Raw genomic sequence first — 14,993 nt, forward strand, 5'->3', positions numbered from 1 at the left:
GCCTGTTCCTTGGGGTGTCAATACAAGAAGAGGGAGCAACTAAACTAAGTTTAGATTTGATTTCGAAGGAGATGGAATCCCAAATTTGGTTGGTAGATCTGGATTTGGAGGTCCATTTCCGAAGATTTCGCTCCATCCAAATGTGGTTGATGGCCGCTGAGAAAGCCATCCTCCCAATCACATCGCAAAGAGTAGAGCCACCGAAGGTCATATCAATCGAAATCCATTCTCGGTCGAAAGGAAGGATCCTCCTGTTTCTTGGCCAGCATTTGGAAAGGATACCCTTCTAGATAGAGCAAATGAAGGGGCAGTCAAAGAAAAGATGATTTGCATCTTCGATCCCATTCCAACAACGGCCGCAATTGGGAGAGACCATGATGTGGTAGTGTCTGAGAAAAGCTTGCGTTGGGAGGCAGTTGGCGAAGAGTCTCCAGACCGTGAAGCTGTGTCGAGGGATGTGGTGCTTGTACCAGACAAGTTTCCTCCAAGGAACAAGCGGGAGGCGAGTTCTAACAAGATCCCAAGCTGATTTAGTGCTGAACTTTCCCAAAGTACTAGGCAGCCAAGAGACACAATCATCCCTAGTGAAAGGCCTTCTAGAAATAGAGGGCAATAGGGTCCAGATAGAAGTAAGAGCAGGGTTAGAGGAATCAGGAGGATCCCAGCCATTAGCAATAAGAATCTCAGCCACCAAGGCATTTCTAGGCAGCCCAGAGCTTATCACTCTAGGACTGACATGGTGAAGCAGAATACCCAAAGGATGGCAGTGATCTAACCAGAACAGGGTGGAGTTCCCGTTACCAATGTGAGATTGGATAGATCCAAGAACCAACGATCGATTATCAAGAATCTTGCGCTAGGTCCAAGAAGCATCCGAGGCTATGTGGACAGTCCATATAGAGTCCGAACGGAGAAGGCCCGAATATATCCCGTCCACCCAGATACTTTTAGCCTTAGACACAATCTTCCATAATAATTTGATAATGCCAGCTGAATTCACATCTTTTATCCTTCTGATACCCAAGCCTCCTTCCCCTAATGGATGACAAACTGAGTCCTAGCTAATAGGCCGAAGGAATCTTGTAGCATCAGAGCCTTTTCAAAGGAAGGAAGAAATGAGAGATTCCAAAGACTTGATGATGGACTGAGGCAACCCATAGATACCAGACCAGTAGATGTAGGAGGCTTGGAGAATAGACTTGACATGCACCAAACGACCTACATAAGAGAGAAGTTTGCCTTTCCAAAGTTGAAGACGTTTCTTGATAAGATCCAGCATAGGAGTGCAATGATGAGCCGATAATCTAGCCGGGATCAAAGGAAGGCCCAAATATTTCACAGGAAGCTGACCAATACTGAAACCACAAATACCCTTCAAAGCACCTTTAACATCATCAGGAACCCCAGCTAGGAAGAGAAGAGACTTGAGGGGGTTGATCTGAAGCCCCGATAAAGCTTGAAAGTGCTGCAAACAGTTCATGATAGACTCAAAAGAGGTGATGGAGGCCTTGGAGAAGATCATGAGGTTATCCGCGAACGCCAAATGAGAAAGCTTGAGGGCATTGCATTTGGGCAAAGGAGAGATGAGGTGCTGATCAGTGCAAATTTGGATTTCCCTGGATAGGATTTCCAAAGCTAAAGTGAAAAGGTAGGGGGAAAGGGGGCAGCCTTGACGCACACCTACAGTAGAGCCAAAGTAACCTGCTGGGCTGCCGTTGACAAGAACAGAGAACCTGGGGGTGGAGATGCAGCAATGAATCCAATGGATGAAGACCGTAGGGAACCTCATTTTGCTCAAGGCTTTGGCTTTAAAATCCCATCTCAGGGAATCGAAGGCTTTGTGAATATCAATCTTCATGAGAGCAGCAGGGGAATGGTTTTTTCTTTCAAAACCTCTGACAATCTCATTGCATAGGAGGATATTGTCACAAATACTTCTACCAGGGATGAAGGCAGACTGGTTTTCACTGACAAGAAGGTCCACCACAGTCTTGAGTCTGGAAGCAAGGATCTTAGCTATGAACTTATAGATCAGGTTGCAAAGGGCAATGGGCCTGAAATCAGTTATCACAGAGGCTCCCTCCTTCTTAGGAATGAGGCAAAGAAGTGTGGTTGACCTCAGAGATCTGGCTGGGGTTGTAGAAAAAGCTTCTAATGGCTTTGATGAGGTCATCCTTGATGATGTCCCAAGCTGCTAGGAAGAACCCCATGCTGAACCCATCTGGCCTAGGCGCCCGGTTTAGCTTAATAGAGTGAATTGCAGCAATGATTTCCTCCTCATTAGGAATAGCACTAAAAGACTGAATGAGCTCATTTGGGATGAACTTGTTGAGCACATTATTAGGATTTTGATCCGCCTCATCCAATGGACCCGAGAAAAGATTCTTGAAGTAGTTCACAGCCATGTCTTTGATATCATTCACATTAGTAACTGGAGGACCATCAGGGGCATCCAACTGGAGAATGGAGTTGTAATTGGTTGTAGATTTCAAGGAGCGATGGAAGTAGGCTGAATTAGAATCCCCTAATTCCAGCCACTTGATCCTGGACTTTTGCTTTAGGAAACTTTCTTCTTGGTTGAGGAGCATAGTTAATTCAAGAGTAGCAGCTTTTTCATCGGCAGCCAATTGGGTATTGAGATTGTCGAATTGTATTTGCATCTGAATATTTGCAAGCTTTTCCTTGCAATCCTTTACATTTTGAGAGACATTGCCAAAGGTGCTAGAATTCCAGACTTTGAGGGCAGATTTCACATTTCTAAGCTTTCTAGCCAAAGCTAGGAGGGGAGAGGAGAAAGCTTGGACAGGTTTGTCCCAAGCATCCTTGACAGTAGTCAGAAAAGAGGGGTGGGTAGATCACATATCAAAGTATTTAAAAGGTTTTGGACCAAAGGAGTTGTAGGGTTGGATGGATAAAGCTATGGGGCTGTGGTCAGATATACCAGGAGAGTCAAAATTGGCAAAGGAGGAAGGGAAGGAGGACAGCCAAGTTTCGTTAACTAAAACCCGATCCAATTTGCAGGCTATTCTGAAAGGACCAGCCTTTTTGTTGCTCCAGGAGAAAGGGGGACCTGTCCATCGGAGATCATCCAGACTCAAGTCATCTATGCAATCATTGAAATCAGCCATTGGTTCAAGATCCAAATGGACACCTCCCTGTTTTTCAAACCCAAATCTGATGACATTGAAGTCACCACCAATACCCCAGGGGAGAGAGCCTATGGGGCCAGCAAGGTTACGAAGATCAGACCAAAGAGATTGCCTCAGCATAGGACAATTGAAAGCATAAGTAACAGTGAAGAAGAAGGAAAATTGGTTTAAGCAATCCGAGAAGCTTAGGTGGATGTATTGGGCTGAAGAGGAGACCAAGGAAATTTTGATTTTGGTGGGATCCCAAAGCACCCAAATACAGCCATCAGGATGGTGAGAAAAATTGGATAAGAATGACCAGCCTGGAGCAATGGAGTTGGAGATTCTAGCAGCATTTGGTTCTTTGACATGAGTCTCAAGCAAGCATCAAAAAGTAGCTTGAAGTTGATGGATATGGGAATGAACAACAGCGTGTTTACAAGGGGAATTGAGACCCCGAGTATTCCACAAAATGCCTAGATTCATTGAAGCAGATTGGAGGGTTACAACTCAGTCCCAAGGAGTCGGGACAAGACACTGGCGCTACGAGAAGCAGAGGAACTGCGGAGCCTTCTGTTATAAGAGGAGGCAGGGGGATTTAAACTTGCAGAGGCCAAAGGAACAAGGGAGTTACAAGGGATACTGGTAGAAGGGGAAGCGGGTAGGGACGAAGGAGCAATGGAGAAAATTTGAGGTAGGTCAGGTAAACGGGTACCCGACCCAGATAGGTCAAGTGAAGAATTAGGCGAGTGAGAGGAGTGGGTCCCAGAAAAGGCAACAGACGTGGACTTCCTATTTTTGCTGTTCTTCTCCTTCGCTTTCCTGTCTTTCTTTTTGGATTTGCCTTTTAAAGGGGAGGGCAAATAGGGTATTTCGGTACTAAGAGATGGGGAAAGGGACAAAGAAGTGGACTGGTCCGTTAATTGAAAAGTGGGATTATTGTCACTAGAAAGGGAATTTTCGGGAAGAGGAGGGGAAAGAAGGGAAGCAGAGGGGCAAACCAGAGGGTTGACGGGGTCCTTCGCAGAAGAGGGGCCAACAACCGGAGGGGAGCCAGGTTGTAGAGCCTGCGAAATTGTCGATAGAGCGCCAGGAGGAGGGGCTTCCTCAGAGATTGCAGGGCAGACGTCTTCCGCTATCAGGGACATGCGAGATCGACTTCGAGGAACAGCAGAATCGATGATCTGCTCAGAGCAAGTGTCAGTATCCATAGGGATATCGTCCTTTAAAGCTGCAAATCGATTTTGACCAATGGATAAAGGGGGAGAGCCTAGAATGCTGCCCTGACTGACCGCCTGAACATTCCGGTGTCGACGGCGAGCTCTTGATCGGGTGCGACCTTTGGAATGGAGAGATTCCGGCAGGTGGGTGTGCTCAGAACATGGTTCCAGAACATTTTCCGATGGGCAAGAAGGGACAGGTGGAGCACAAAGTGTTGAATCATGTCCAAATTTCTTGCAGATCAAGCATTGGGGAGGCTTCCAATCGAAGTGAACTTCCTGTTGGAACGAGTGATCATCCCCATCTTTCACGGTGATAAAAGTTGGCAGGGGTTCATCAGCAGATACTTCAACGCATATGCAAGCGTAAGCTAAGCGCAACTTTCTCATAGTTCGCATGTCCGAGAGTAATGGTTTTCGAAGCACCGATCCTACTGCACTGAGGCCATCGGTGCACCAGAAATGAAGGGGGAGCCCCGGGAGAGACACCCAGAGAGGGATGGAAGAGAGGTCAACCCTTTGAAGCTGTAAGTGGCGATGCCACTGCCTGAGAAAAATGGTCTTCTTCCGAACTTGCCATGGCCCTCCTTCAAGAACACGGTTCTTATCATTTTCAAGAGTGCCAAGGGATTTCCATTGTCGAGAAAGGGAGGATTTGACGATATGGAAGGAGGGTTTGGAGCCCAGAAAATGACCCACTAAACAGGATTTCCAGAGCTTGGCTTCATCGTCCAGAGCACCAGAGAGGCAAGAAGCGATTTTAGAAGACCCTACAACTAAAGGAGCTACAAAGTGTAGGGGAAGACCTTCAGTCGAGGGGGATGGGGTGTGAGGGGAGTTGAAGAAGGAGCTCCACCGAGGGGTTTCAGAAGGAAGGACAGAAACAGTAGAAGGATCAGGGATTGGTGAAGGCGAGGGGGAAGGCATTCTGTTAGCGAGAATAGGAGAGGCAGGTTACCGGAAATTGCAGGTGGTCGGAGAAGAAGAAGGACTCTCAAGTTACTGGAGGGGCAGGTCGGAGAAGAAGGACTCTCAGCTTCCCTGCAATACTCAATTCTATCAACGTCTTGCCAGATCAAAAGTTCCATAAATCTTAATATGGTAAAACATTGCTAAAAACCAAAAGTGCGGTAAAATATTCATTTGTTTTGATGTTCAAAAAAATATTTTCATTCAGAGTGATTTTGACAGCATTCACGCACACCATATTAAGTTTGACCAGTACATAACTTCTGCAATATAAATCAAATTTAAGCAATCTTGGACTTGTTGGAAAGCTATCAAAACAAATCTTTCTAACAAATCCAATATTGCTTAAATCTCATTTATATTGAAGGAGTTATGTTTCGGTCAAACCTTATTCGATACCATGTCCAAGAACAATATGCAGTATCAACTTGTATCAAAACCACAAGTAATATTTTTAGTGCTCTCTATGTAAAACTAATGCATGGATTGGGTTTAAAATGTAAAAAATAGGTAGCACAACAAGAATCAGGGCAAAAAAACAACTTCTGGGCCTCGAAACCAAGGTTCGAGTTAGCCTGGAGAAAGTCCCAGGTTTCGACCGAGATATGGTCGAAACCAAGACGAACTCAGCTTCTGTTTGGTCGAAACCTAGTCGAAACCCTAGTTTTAGAAGCTTGATTGCAAGTAATAACTATTCATCAATTGAGTTAGATTACTCACTTTGTATTATGACCAATAATAATCCATAGCACTCATCATGAACATAAGCATTATTTTTTCATAAAATCAGTCAATACTGTACTATAATCATTTACTAATCCATAGCACAGATTATTCATACATTACATTCTATATTTAACCATCAATTGAGTTAGATTACTCACAACAGTCAAATACTTGATCGTTTCAACACAAAACTTCAATCAATTTTTAGAATCCTCAATCCCTTGTCTAAGATAGAGGTCCTACAGTAGAAAACATGCCATTCAAGAGTATTTCAATCACCAAAAAGTCTCTTTACAGCCCTTGAACAAATCCTAAAGAAAGTACTCAAAAGAATTGAGCATTATAGGACAATTGGGCAAAATACAACAGAATTTTCATACTCTGCCTCGAACTTCCAGGGGGTTTTTGACCCACTTCCATGCATTTATTTTTTGGGAAAACATAAAACATAGCTAATGAAACCCTATGAGTCTACTTTCCAATGTCTCCTTAAACACCCTATTTGCATTTCAAATGAGTTATGCCACCCTGAGTACAATAAGTACACAGAGGTTAGTCTGCCCAGAATTAGAAATTCAGCAAGAAATGGGGTTAAATCAAGGGTGGTTTCAACACCTAACCTTCTATATACGAAATTAAACATATAATCCCATCAAAATAAGCATCCTAAACACACTAGCAAACTCAAATAACTCTCACAATTAAAGATCAAGAAACCCAAATAGATTTACGTTGTTCTTAAGTCAAAATCCCCAATTTCTAGGGTTCTTCACTTGGATTCTTGATCAATCTGAAATATCTTTTCAATTCATGCTAGGTACTAGCAAAACAAAGTATGTAGATCATAAATCCACCATTCAAATTTCTATTCAAAGCTTTGTTACAAAACCAAAATGTTTCTATCATGTATTACCTTGTTTTTCACCTAAAAATGATGATTCTCTTTCAATCCATGGATTTTCTTCTTAGAGTACTTAAAACCTAGCATGGATAACACAATCCAAACCTCAACAAACCATTCCATCATCACTTTACAGAACCAAACCAAAAAATAAACGAGTATCAAGGGTTTTACCTTAATTTCATGCTCTTCCTTGAGTGAACTAGGTTTATCACTTCCTCTTAGGCTCAAATCAACTTCCCAAGCCATGATTCTTCAATCCCCTCTCAAGATTAAGTATTTTCTGCAATATTGGAAGCTCCTCACATTTTTCTTCTTCTCCAAACTCTTTTCTCTTCTTTTTCTTTGTTGCAAAGAATCACTTTTCTTCAAAACATAACTCTTATAAACCATAATGGCAGTTTTGTAATTATCTTTTAACACCAATGGCCTTCCCATTATAATCTCATCATATATATTTTCTCTAATATTCCATTTTGGCCGATAGAAACACGTGCATGGATACAAGGTCCTCTCATTTCCAGTCTTAACTCTTAACCTTGGTCAAATCCTCTATGAAAAAAAAGACCATGTTCACTTAAAATGAATCAAACAACCCAAAGGTGAACCAAACCCTTGGTTAAACCAACTCTTCTCCTTAAACCCAAAATCCATACAAGACTTGAATCTAATTAAACCTTTTAACCTGAAATTAACATAAGCCAACTAATAAGATATAAAATACATAAAATACTCAATACTCCAAAAATATGATCATAAGCAAATAAAATAGTATTAAGCAATATTACACATACAATGGCCACATAAATCTCAAATCAAAGAATAGATTACTTAAACCATATAAACAACAATAAAAGCCTTTGGTAATAAAATTACCTTAAGCATATAAAATTACAACAACACAAGCTTCCGCAGAAGACAAGATACCTTCCAGTATAATTATAAATTAATAGAGATGAAATGTGGGGCATTACATCCTCCCCTCCTTAAAAAAGAATGTCCTCCGCGAAATTACATACCTCAAGATTAAAAAAGTTGGGGATATCGGGTTTGTGTATCCGCTTCCAATTCCCACGATGCATCTTGACCCGTATGGTTGTTCCAAAGAACCTTAACCAGTGGTACTGCACGGTTCGTCAACACTTTCTCTTTTCGATCAAGGATTTCAATCGATTCTTCAACATATGAGAGATCCTCCTTCCTTTCCGCGAAATTACATACCTCAAGATTAAAATCATAAAAGTTATCAGTCTACAATTAAAATGGAGTGAACATCTTGCATTGGCTGAGTTTGCTATAACAATAGTTATTAGTCTACAATTAAAATGGCTCCTTGCGAGGCCCTGTATGGAGGGAACTGCAGATCTCCGATTTGTTGGAGTGAAGTTGGTGAGAGGCAAGTTTTGGGGCCAGAGTTGGTTCAGTGGACCAGTGAGAAGGTAGAACTGATACAAAAGAGAATGAAGATTGCTTAGAGTTGGCAGAAGAGTTATGCTGATATAAGGGGAAAACCTCTATAATTTGAAGTAGGCAGCAGAGTGTTCCTGAAGGTAGCACCTATGAAAGGGGTGTTGTTGAGGTTTGGCAAGAAAGGTAAATTGAGCCCTAGGTACGTGGGACCGTCCAAAATATTCAAAAGAGTTGGTGCAGTAGCTTATAGAGTTGCTTTACCACTGGAACTGTCCAACATCCACAGTGTTCTCCATGTATCTGTGTTGAAGAGGTATGTGGTAGATCCTTCACATGTCATACATTATGAACCTTTGCAATTGAAGGAGGACCTCTCGTATGTTGAAGAGCCGATTGAAATCCTTGATCGGAAAGAGAAAATGTTGAGGAACCGTGCAGTACCACTGGTTAAGGTTCTTCGGAACAACAATATGGGTCAAGATGCATCGTGGGAATTGGAATCGGTTATACATACTCGATATCCCCAACTTTTTGAATCTTGAGGTATGTAATTTCGTGAAGGAAATTCTTGTTAAGGAGGGGAGGATGTAATGCCGCGCATTTCATTTCTATTAGTTTATTATTATTTCTGTGGTACTGGCATGTATCTTGTCTTCTGTAAAAGCTTGTGTTGATTGGTTGTAATTTTATATGCTTAAGGAATTTTATTATCAAAGGCTTTTATTGTTGTTCATAAACTTACTACTTTCATCCAATCCTACAAGAGTAAACAATATTGATAACCTCTTTCTCCAATACTAGTTTGATGGTTATGATCCTATCTCCTAGTCTTTTGACCTCTACAACATCGTTCTTTAGATCTTTGTCTACTAATATAGTAATATGCCCACACCGCTTCTGTTACTGAGGTCTCCTAAATACCAAAGTTGAAGTCATCCAACACCTTAGCTTTGTTACCCTTCCATCTTGTCTCTTGGATACAAGTGATATTAATCCTTCGTCTCCTCGTGACATCTACCAACTTCAGGCTCTTACCTGTTAAGGATCCAATGTTCCAGGAAGCTAGTCTAATCCTACATTTCTGGGCTGAAATACTTCCTCTCACTTACCCTTGACTACTTAACACTGCACTCGAGCGTTGGCACGGCATGTAGCTTATGGGGAACGCCCTAGTAAAAAGAGGTCATTGAGACATGAGACAAAAGCACAAAGAGATCAAGAAAAAGGATTCATGCAAACATGGATTGGCTGAAAGTAATAATAATAAGATGATCCCAAGACTGAGCAACAATATGGGGAAGGTGAGGGTGAAATTCCCATTTGGCCTCAAAGTGAAACCTCCTCCTAGCTTTATGAATATGCTGGAACAAGTTGACCATGACTGGAGTGTGGTCCGAGCCAACCATGGCGTGGCGACGTACCTCAATAGAAGCTAAGGCACGGATAAGGTCACCATTAGTGAAGACTTTGGTGATACTAGTCATCACAAGATCAGGCTTAGCCCGTTTATTCAACCAGGAAAAAGGAGGCTCGGTAAATTTCAATTTTAACAGACCATATTCATTTACAGCCTGCTAAAACTCAGCAATCTCACTACTAGATTTTGGCCATCCCCCAACTTTCTCATCTATAGAGAGGATCTTGTTAAAGTCTCCTAAAACAAATCCAAGGGTTGTATACCATGCGACCTAATTGAGCCAGCTCTTTCCACAGGTTTGATCGATGCTCAGCTCTTGGCTCACCATATGCAAATGTCACCCAACACCGACAAGACAGAAAGTTCGCATACGAAATAAGATCCACAATCTTAGGAGCAAGATTAAGGTTTGGTTTTGAGGCCGGACTGAGATATCTCGGGTTTCGACCGAAACCTGGGATTTTTTTGGGCCAATCGAAACCTAGGTTTCGAGGCCCAGAAAATGGTTTTTTGACCAGTGTTTTTTTTTTTTTTTTTTTTTTACTATTTTACACTTATTCCATGAATTAGTTTCACCAAAAAAAAAAAAAAGCACCCAAAATTATACTTGTGGTTTGGAGCCAAGTTTGCTAGTGTACGCTGAATGCTACTTACTGTACACTAGCCCTATTATAAACACTAACTACATATAATTTAGCTACTAGAAATGTAAATTTGCAATTAAAACAATCAAAACATACATTAGGTTAGGGAAATACAAGTATAAAATACTCACCACTCAATACATGGAGTATCTTGGCGGGTCTAATCCACGAGCTACGTACCACTGAAGAATGTCGGTGACGCTCCTCCGAATGCAACACATATGTATTCCATGACATATTTTGTGCCTAGCACTATGTCTATGTACTAATTCTTCCAAAAATTAGATTTAGGGCAAAAAACTACTACCTTCAAGCTCCAATCACGCAAATCCAAGCTGTAGAAGAGTTGAATGAGTATAAGAATGCCAAAAAATAGGAAGAAATCAAGTGATTTGGCCAAAATCTGCAAGTTTTTTGCAAAATCCCCTTGGCAATATTTGAAACTTGTGAAACTCTCAGCTCTGGGTCGAAACTTGTGAAAACTTTTGGAATAGGGTCGGAACCTGGTGCAAACCAGTTTTTACCCATGGGTTCGTCTTGGACAAGGTCTAAACCGAGTTGTCTTGGTCGAACCATGGCTCGGAGAATAATATGATAAGAAAGAAAAGAAAATACTATCAGACCAAAATAATGCTAAACCACCAGAATTACCAACAGGATCGACAAAAAAAGGAGAATTGGTAGCCTGACTTTTGTTTAACTTCCTCCAAATAAACTTATGATTGTTTGCTTTCAATAAGTAAAACCAAACATGGGCGAGCAGTGGTGCAGAAGCACCTAAGATATTGAACTGTCAAAGGTTGACCACACCCTTGACTGTTCCACATTAGGATACTCAGGGCTCCTTTGAGGGCTGTTCGAGTGCAGCCCCCCAAAACCTACCAGTATCCAGAAACGCAGCAGAAGACAAAGACTGATACTGTAAGTGTCTTCTTTGTGCCAGTGCCTTGGCCCACCAGTTGATCATGCTTGATATGACTGATCAATCCACTTAGTTGTTAAAGTGGTGGAATTTTGTCTTGACAAAAAGGGGGTCAATATATGAGTATTCTTTCTCTACATTTGTGTTCATAAACTGATGTTGGAGGTGTGTCAAAGAACACTATATCATAGTTGAAACATTGTCCAACTATTTCTTGCTGACTGAGAGAACTTTTGATCTTTCAATTAAAAAAAGATACACGTATTGACCAATTCGTAACATTCGAACATTCATAAAAATAATAATAAAAAGTCTGTAGTATCATTTATCATTTGGACAGTGTCTCTCCATTGCTTGATTGGGAAATTATGAGGTGGATACATTTTACTTGGAGGGGCCACAAAGGCACAAACTTAGCAAGCAAGTGCTATTTCACCAAACCATGAAAATTTTAACAAATCTATCCTATTTTGGATAGAGGAACAGTAATGGGGTTTCAATTGGTCCTTCGTTTTAATTCATGGTCTTTACTGTTTTATTTGATTCTGGGAGATTATCCATGAAAATCACCCTTATAATTGTGTAACATTGATTCTGCATCAAGTTCAAATCCTTCCCTTGTGGTCGGTATAACATATTTCCCCTTGGTCTCCGCTTTTTGTAACCCTTTATCCTACAGGTTGACGTTTATTTTGAACTGAAGATTTATATTCCTTGCAGAAAGTAGCAAGACGACTCATTCTTGGGAAGGGGCATCATATGCTGGATGTTGAGACACAAGAGAGGAGGCATAAGCTCAATAAATTCAAGGAATCAGCATGGAAATGTATTTATTATCTTTCAGCCGAGATATTGGCTCTATCTCTCACATACAATGAACCCTGGTTCACTAATACCAAATATTTCTGGGTGGGGCCAGGAGATCAGGTCTGGCCTGATCAAAAGATCAAGTAAGGTTTCCAAGTAATGACTTCAATAGTTATGGTTCTCAACTTAGGAAATGTTGTCTAAAATTTACTTAATTTTATCCATAGTTTGATTGGCATATCTCATATTTTCTTATTCAGTTTGTTTGGTATATCTCATAATAAATATTCATGATTCTCCTGATGCGCAGATTGAAATTGAAGGGATTGTATATGTATGCTGCTGGATTCTACACATACTCCATATTTGCTCTGATTTTCTGGGAAACAAGGCGTGCAGACTTTGGGGTGTCAATGGGTCATCATGTAGCAACACTGATTCTTATTATTTTATCTTACATACTCAGGTATATTTTGAACTGTTCAGATGTAGCCCACTTGGCTGACGGTCTTCCCTGCATCTGTGTCATAGCAGGTTCAATCCCAACTTACGAAGTACTAGGATGGCCTTGTGCAAAGCCGATACTTGTTTAATTACTTGCATGCACATAACTCTATATTTTAAAGAAGCCTCGGTGCTTGGTGCATATTAAAAATAGGTGTCTGGATCATGGAGTGATGTTATAAGATGCTTCCTCTTTCTCTTTTTGCATTCAAAGTGTCCCAAAAAATCTGTTGCCATTTCTTACAGGTTTGCTCGTGTTGGATCAGTTGTTCTAGCTTTGCATGATGCAAGTGACGTGTTTCTGGAAGTCGGGAAGATGTCCAAGTACACTAAATGTGAAACGCTTGCTAGCTTTTCATTCATTCTTTTTGTTTTGTCATGGATCATACTTCGTCTCATCTACTACCCATTCTGGGTCCTTTGGAGTACAAGGTGAGTATAAATTGCAGCATTTTAGTTTACTTTTGACTGATATATTTCCCTCTTATTTTATCACAGAAAATGGGCTGACAGAAATCATGTATAATAGTTTCTTTTTCCCCTTTTCATAGTCTCAGCAATTTGGAGTTTGTCTTCCATATTGCAGCCTCAGCTCTTCGAAGAGTAGAAGTACATAAATTCCCAAAATAATAAATGATAACAGAAAATGATAACAATCCATTAAAAATTCAGCTAATTTTTGCCAACCTAATCAGGTGGCAAATCAAAATCCAAAGCTTCTTTCATGTGTTGACTCAAAAGGATAAGCAGAATAGATAACCCGCCAATTCCAAGGTAGATTGGTTGATCCCATAGTGAGTTGACATAGTCTCGAGAGTGCTAGTATCAGAGGTGCATTTCCTACAACCTGGATGGTGCATTCCATCTGAACCCTTTAATAAACTAGAAACTTTGACCTAAGAAATATTGCCAATTTACATCTGGTTTCAGTTATGAGACCTATATCATATTATTGGAGTCTTGTTTCATTCAGTTTCACTTTTATGATAGTTTTGGCAACTTACTTGTAGTAAATATGATAGTTTGCTGCATAGTTCAAGAACTTGCCGAGATCTCGGTTTTTGAAAAAACTGAGATGAGATTGAAGGCGAAATGGAGAAATACAATGTCTTGAGATCACCGTCATCTCGGCGGGAAACCTTGGTATACAGACACTTAGTTATGCCAGAAAGCAAGACAAACACTCATGCCAAAAACCAAGACAGGTGAAACCAGGACAAGCACTAAGTTATGCCTAATATCATTTAAGTAAATGTTTTTATATTTGTTATTTCATGTTTATATATTTTTTATTTCATTTACTTAAGATATTATTCATAAATAAGCCTAATATCATTTAAGTAATGTTTTTATATTTTTTATTTCATTTTTTTATATTTGTTATTTCATTTACTTAAGATATTGTCCATTAATAAGCAAATACCTCCCTATTTGAATCCAATAAAAATAGTTAAAAAATCAAATTCCAAAAGGATAAAAGTCAACTTCCTAGTTCAAGAACAAAAACTGAATTTTCGGTAGTAGGTGCAATTTTCAACTTTCTAATGCTGGGGCTTTTCTCAAATCTAAAAATTCCATAAATCTTAATTTGGTAAAACATTGCTAAAAGCCAAAAGTATGGTACAATATTCATTTGTTTTGATGTCCAAAAAAATATTTTCAGTCAGAGTGATTTTGACAGCATTCATGCACACCAAACTAAGTTTGACCGGTACATAATTCCTTCAATATAAATCAGATTTAAACAACCTTGGATTTGTTGTGAGTGAATGTTGTCAAAATCGCTTTGAGTGAAAATATTTTTTTTGACATCAAAACAAATAATATTTTACCGCATTTTTTGTTGTTAGTAATGTTTTACCATATTAAGATTTATGGAATTTTTAGATTTGAGAAAAATCCCAGCATTAGAAAGTTGAAAATTGCATCTACCGCCGAAAATCCAGTTTTTGTTCTTGAACTAGGGGGTTGACTTTTATCCTTTTGGAATTTTATTTTTTAACTATTTTTATTGAATTCAAATAGGGAGGTATTTGCTAATTCATGAATAATATCTTAAGTAAATGAAATAACAAATAAAAACATTTACTTAAATGATATTAGACATAAAAATGTGTCTGTCCTGGTTTCCCACTAAGTCAAACTCCTATTTGGACTTTGATTATTCAAAATCTGATAGTGCCATTTTGTTTAAATGGCCCAAAATAGGGTGTATAGTAACATGCATGGCCCAAACAACAATTTTCTTGTGATTTCTAACAAATTGTGGTTCTTCCATTCAGCTACCTCATTTAGTTGGAGGCGTATCAACACATGCAAGTTGATTGAGAATGCCATTATCATGG

The 14,993-nt window shown here is 39.9% G+C and overlaps 1 protein-coding gene across 3 annotated transcripts in view; it reads left to right on the top strand.

Moving 5' to 3' along the window:
* LOC122665077 (ceramide synthase 1 LOH3-like) overlaps positions 1 to 14,993 on the top strand; it is a 36,191-nt gene that overhangs the window by 6,999 nt on the left and 14,199 nt on the right. For 2 of the 3 annotated variants that reach the window (XM_043861138.1, XM_043861137.1), the window contains exons 2-4: positions 12,058 to 12,287; positions 12,455 to 12,610; positions 12,895 to 13,080. In XM_043861138.1, coding sequence (XP_043717073.1) covers positions 12,058 to 12,287; positions 12,455 to 12,610; positions 12,895 to 13,080 — 572 coding nt within the window. The remainder of the gene's footprint in view (positions 1 to 12,057; positions 12,288 to 12,454; positions 12,611 to 12,894; positions 13,081 to 14,993) is intronic. The other variant, XM_043861139.1, reaches the window with a different exon arrangement.

Source organism: Telopea speciosissima, chromosome 6 (genome assembly GCF_018873765.1).
Source record: "Telopea speciosissima isolate NSW1024214 ecotype Mountain lineage chromosome 6, Tspe_v1, whole genome shotgun sequence".
Classification (NCBI taxonomy): domain Eukaryota; kingdom Viridiplantae; phylum Streptophyta; class Magnoliopsida; order Proteales; family Proteaceae; genus Telopea; species Telopea speciosissima.